Raw genomic sequence first — 4,702 nt, forward strand, 5'->3', positions numbered from 1 at the left:
ATCTTCTGCACAGGTTCAGATTACTGAGGTCATGATTTGAGATCATCCTCTGCACAGGTTCAGATTACTGATGTCATGATTTAAGATCATCTTCTGCACAGGTTCAGATTACTGAGGTCATGATTTGAGATCATCTTCTGCACAGGTTCAGATTACTGAGGTCATGATTTGAGATCATCTTCTGCACAGGTTCAGATTACTGATGTCATGATTTGAGATCATCTTCTGCACAGGTTCAGATTACTGAGGTCATGATTTGAGATCATCCTCTGCACAGGTTCAGACTACTGAGGTCATGATTTAAGACAAGAGAGAGAAAAACAAGACTAAGTTATATTTTCCTGTTTTATATCATAAACAAAAACTGTTATTCTTAATATTTGTTCAGACAAAAAGAGACGTAATCAATATTTATTCATGTAAATATGATTAACATCATATTTTCAATGTAAAGCAGGTGGAGAGTGTGCACGTCCAACCACAGCAGCACCAGAGCAAAGGAGAAGGAAAGACTGTGAAAGATCCACGAGTCTCAGCTGCTCAAACGTTTATAACACGCAGACGAGATTTTACAGCTCTGGAAGAGTTACTACTTTACCTTCTGTTGCGTCGAAGTGACCAGACTGTAATGTGAACATAATGTGGTAAACTTCATGGATCTGATTTTGTATGTCGGATGTGAAATTCTCTCCGTCTCGGTCTCAGACAGGTGCTGGTGGTTTTGTCTCAGCTGGAGGGAAACGCCGGCTTCTCCATCACTCACCGGCTGGCTCACCGTAAGGCCGCCCAGGCTTCTCTGGGGAACTGGAGTCCCTCGAAGACGAAACACAGTCCGGCTCTGAGCCCAGAGACGGCAGGTCTGCATCAGCCTCGACCCCTCTGACCGAGAACATGGAGGTCTTTAAAGGAACAGTCCAACACTTCAGGAGTTTGTAGTAGAAAACGAGGCGTCGTGTTTCGTGAGCTGAGTCGTGTTTCAGCTCGACAGACATTTTTCTTTAGGAGTCAGAGCTCCAACAGAAGTTAACACATTCCTCCATAAAGACATTTTATCAGTGATGCACTTTATATTTCAGATCACAGCTCGTCTTCAGGTCCAAACTGTCTTAATGCAACGGTGACAGACGAATAGAAGTTATTAACTTTAGTTAGTTGTGTCTGAACTGGCTGCCAAGAATATTCACAGTAATAATAAACCGACGACGCTGAAGTCTGCTTTTAATTCAGAGTTTTGCATTCATCAGTTAAGAGGAAAGTTTAAGGGAAACAAGGTGCATGTATGAACGATCTGCCTTCTCTTTGTGGTGAAAGAGTGTCAGACATCTTAGGTAAAGCTGTCTCAAACACACGTTGACATTTGTGAAACCTTTATTGTACAAAAAAACAATTACTTAGACTGCTCACATCTGGACTAGATGATCACATTATTAATATTTGTAAAAATACCAAATAAAGGGCAGATGTCACTGTTTTCACTTCACATCTAGACCACTGAACCGGTTTCCCTTAACTTTCCTCTGAACTACGAACGGAAGCTTTTTTAAGGGTCGTTAAAAAAAACACGTTTATTTATGAATCTTGATTCTTAATGTCGAAGGTTTAGATAAAGTTTTAGCGTGGAGACTGGCTGTATGAAAGCATTAGCACTTTATGAACTTTAAACTATGCTGGATTCTTGTGTTTTACTATTATGTTTTTTAAAAAAGAAAATTGCACAATGGAGCAAAATATTTGTTTGTTAATGGAAAACATTATTATTGTTAGAGACAGAAACATATAAACTATGCAAATGTTTGAAACCTGTTATGATGCTTTGTCAATTAAAACATGTTTAGCTCTTTATCTTATCGTTATATCTATGCATGAGTTTAATGTATTTATTTTATTGGTGCAATAGAATTTCAAAAAGAGTCTGAAGTTATTTATTTTTATATAATTTATTTAATAATATTTTATTTATTATTTAGAAAACATATATTTATATATTTTTTCACAATAAAAAGTAAAAACTATTATTTTCATTGTTGACGTGGGGGCGTGTCCCCCGATGACGCGTCACAGATCACAACCAAAACAGTTGTTGGCAAGACAACTTGTAGCTAGGTAGCTAGCTCCATCACAACAAACAGCTCATTTCACAACGTTTTTACTTTTTAATACTAGAGAGGTGAACCAGCAGCTACGCAGGTATGTCAGTGTGATGTTATCGATTATGTATCGGTGTGAAATAATGCTAGCTTGTTAGCTTCATGCTACTAACGCTAGCGACACGTTAGCTACACGTTAGCATTGAGTTACCTGAAAACAGCAGCCTGAATTTAGCTTAAAAATATGACACGTCAGTGTTTGTTTTGTCTCTGTTAACGTGTAGATCAGTAATCAGTAACGTCATCGATCGGTTTTTATTGTATTTGATGTTCAATAACTCAGCCAGAGAAATATGCGGAGTTATCGCTCCGACAGTGACAATAAATACGGCCCAATTTAACGGCTCAAGTTCGGCCCTGATGAGACCGTAGTGCGGTGTGTCGGTACCGGTCTCAGGTCGGCCCAATGTCGGCATGAATCATCAATGCGAGCCCCTCTGATCCACCTCCAGCTCCTCTAAACACTCCCTCACCTTTAGCTCCTAATCACATGAATAAATTACCTTCAAATACATAATAAAGCGACTCAGAAATACTGTTAATTCATGTTTCATATGCTGTTAAAAAATATGAAATCAACAACAGTAAATATGAGTTTGCAAGACAAAAAATGACAACAAAAAATGTAAAAATAAAAACAAATAAACAAAAGTAATTTAAATAAAATACTTTCAATTCTAACATCCAGAGGCAAGTTTTCTTCTAGACTTTTTAAGATAACTCAGACTAAAATAAAAAGAGTTTAACAGACTTGTTACAGGCAACTTTTTTACTATTAATTTAAATCAATGTAATTAACATTCACAACATATACAAACAAGTCAGCACAAGTATTACAATGTCCAGAGATTTCCAGAAGCGACCTGGAATATGTTGTTGAACACCTTAAATAACGGTTGTCAGTATGTCGACCAGCTTAAGGTTCTAGTCTCTGCTCTTCTGGTCTCAGTTTCCGTCCTGGTCTGTTGGGGTCTGAGCGTCAGGATTGGGAAGCAGACTGAAGGGCCGGCTGCCGGCGGTGCAGCGAGCCTGGTGGACAGAATGTCAGAAAGCCCGGAGAAAAGCGCCTCGGTGTCGGCTCAGGAGCTGAAGGAACAGGGCAACCGCCTCTTCCTGAGCCGAAAGTACCTGGAAGCTGCTGCCTGCTACAGCAGAGCCATAGTAAGAGATGGAGAACCGGGTTCTAACAACTGGGTTCCACTCTTTTAAAAAGCCTGAATACATGCAATGCCCTCGTGTTTCCCCTAAAGATATCTATTGAAATTACGTTACGATACAACACGATACGTTACAACACGATACAACACGATATGTTACAACACGATATGTTACAACACGATACGTTACAACGCGATACAACACGATACGTTACAACACGATACAACACGATACGTTACAACACGATACAACACGATAGGTTACAACACGATACAACACGATACGTTACAACACGATACAACACGATAGGTTACAACACGATACAACACGATATGTTACAACAAGATACAAAACGATACGTTACAACACGATACAACACGATACGTTACAACACATTACAACACGATATGTTACAACATATGTTACAACACGATACGTTACAACACGATACAACACGATACGTTACAACACGATAGGTTACAACACGATACATTACAACACGATACGTTATGATACGATACGAAATGATACAACACAATAAGTTAAGATTCGATGTATTTTTAGTGCCACAACAGGCGAGCTTCGCTCCATCTGATCCTGAGTCTGTTTGACGGATCCTCTTGAGTTGAGTATACGGAGAGCAAAATGTTGAATCTGTGTTTTGATGTTTCAGACCCACAGTCCGTCCGTCCCAGCGTACTACACCAACAGAGCGCTGTGCTACGTGAAGCTGCAGCAGTACGACAAAGCTCTGGCCGACTGCAGACACGCTCTGGAGCTCGACGGCCAGTCGGTCAAAGCTCACTTCTTCATGGGTCAGTGTCACCTGGAGATGGAGAGCTACGACGAAGCCATCGGCAACCTGCAGAAAGGTACGAGGGATTCTCCACGTCTGGGGTTGATGCACCGTAGTTCCACATCCTCACACACGGTGAGAAGAGTGTATCTTTACGTTTGTTTCCCCAGCGTATAACCTGGCTAAAGAGCAGCGTCTGAACTTTGGCGACGACATCCCCAGCGCTCTGCGGATCGCCAAGAAGAAACGTTGGAACAACATGGAGGAGAGGAGGATCAACCAGGAGAGCGAGCTGCACGCCTACCTCACCAAACTCATCTTCACTGAGAAGAAGAGGCAGGTCCAGTCCGTCTATGATGAAGAACACGCATGTCACAGTAGATCTTGTTCCTGTAAATGTTAAGTGTGTCTGTTTAATCTGCAGAGAGCTGGACGGCTGCAGACACAAACAAGAAGACAAGTCAGACGGCAGAATTCAGCACCATCCAAACGACGTCCACACTAAACATGTAGGTCTTCTATTGTGATCATCTTTGTTCGTAAAACACAGGAGACAACCGAGTGAAGTCAAAGCTTCATGTGTTAAAGCTGCATTCTCTCT

The 4,702-nt window shown here is 40.9% G+C and overlaps 2 protein-coding genes across 5 annotated transcripts in view; both read left to right on the plus strand.

Moving 5' to 3' along the window:
* LOC116391601 (calpain-15-like) overlaps positions 1-1,907 on the plus strand; it is a 13,769-nt gene extending 11,862 nt beyond the window's left edge. For 3 of the 4 annotated variants that reach the window (XM_031862359.1, XM_031862358.1, XM_031862361.1), the window contains one exon: positions 706-1,907. In XM_031862359.1, coding sequence (XP_031718219.1) covers positions 706-883 — 178 coding nt within the window. In that variant the 3' untranslated portion in view covers positions 884-1,907. The remainder of the gene's footprint in view (positions 1-705) is intronic. The other variant, XM_031862360.1, reaches the window with a different exon arrangement.
* A 125-nt stretch (positions 1,908-2,032) lies between these two features.
* Positions 2,033-4,696, plus strand: LOC116391546 (E3 ubiquitin-protein ligase CHIP-like). Its single transcript, XM_031862250.1, has 5 exons — positions 2,033-2,187; positions 3,097-3,308; positions 3,979-4,177; positions 4,272-4,437; positions 4,526-4,696. The coding sequence occupies exons 2-5, from the start codon at positions 3,189-3,191 to the stop codon at positions 4,626-4,628; spliced, it is 588 nt and encodes a 195-aa protein (XP_031718110.1). The 5' UTR covers positions 2,033-2,187; positions 3,097-3,188; the 3' UTR covers positions 4,629-4,696.
* The last annotated feature ends 6 nt before the right edge of the window (positions 4,697-4,702 follow it).

Source organism: Anarrhichthys ocellatus, unplaced genomic scaffold (genome assembly GCF_004355925.1).
Source record: "Anarrhichthys ocellatus isolate YVR2014 unplaced genomic scaffold, GSC_Weel_1.0 scaffold26, whole genome shotgun sequence".
NCBI lineage: Eukaryota > Metazoa > Chordata > Actinopteri > Perciformes > Anarhichadidae > Anarrhichthys > Anarrhichthys ocellatus.

Coding starts and splice junctions, on each gene's coding strand:
- LOC116391546 (XM_031862250.1), top strand. CDS start 3,189: ATGTCAGAAAGCCCGGAGAAAAGCGCCTCGGTGTCGGCTCAGGAGCTG. Junction 4,178..4,271: donor CATCGGCAACCTGCAGAAAG/GTACGAGGGATT, acceptor TTGTTTCCCCAG/CGTATAACCTGGCTAAAGAG. Junction 4,438..4,525: donor ATCTTCACTGAGAAGAAGAG/GCAGGTCCAGTC, acceptor TTTAATCTGCAG/AGAGCTGGACGGCTGCAGAC.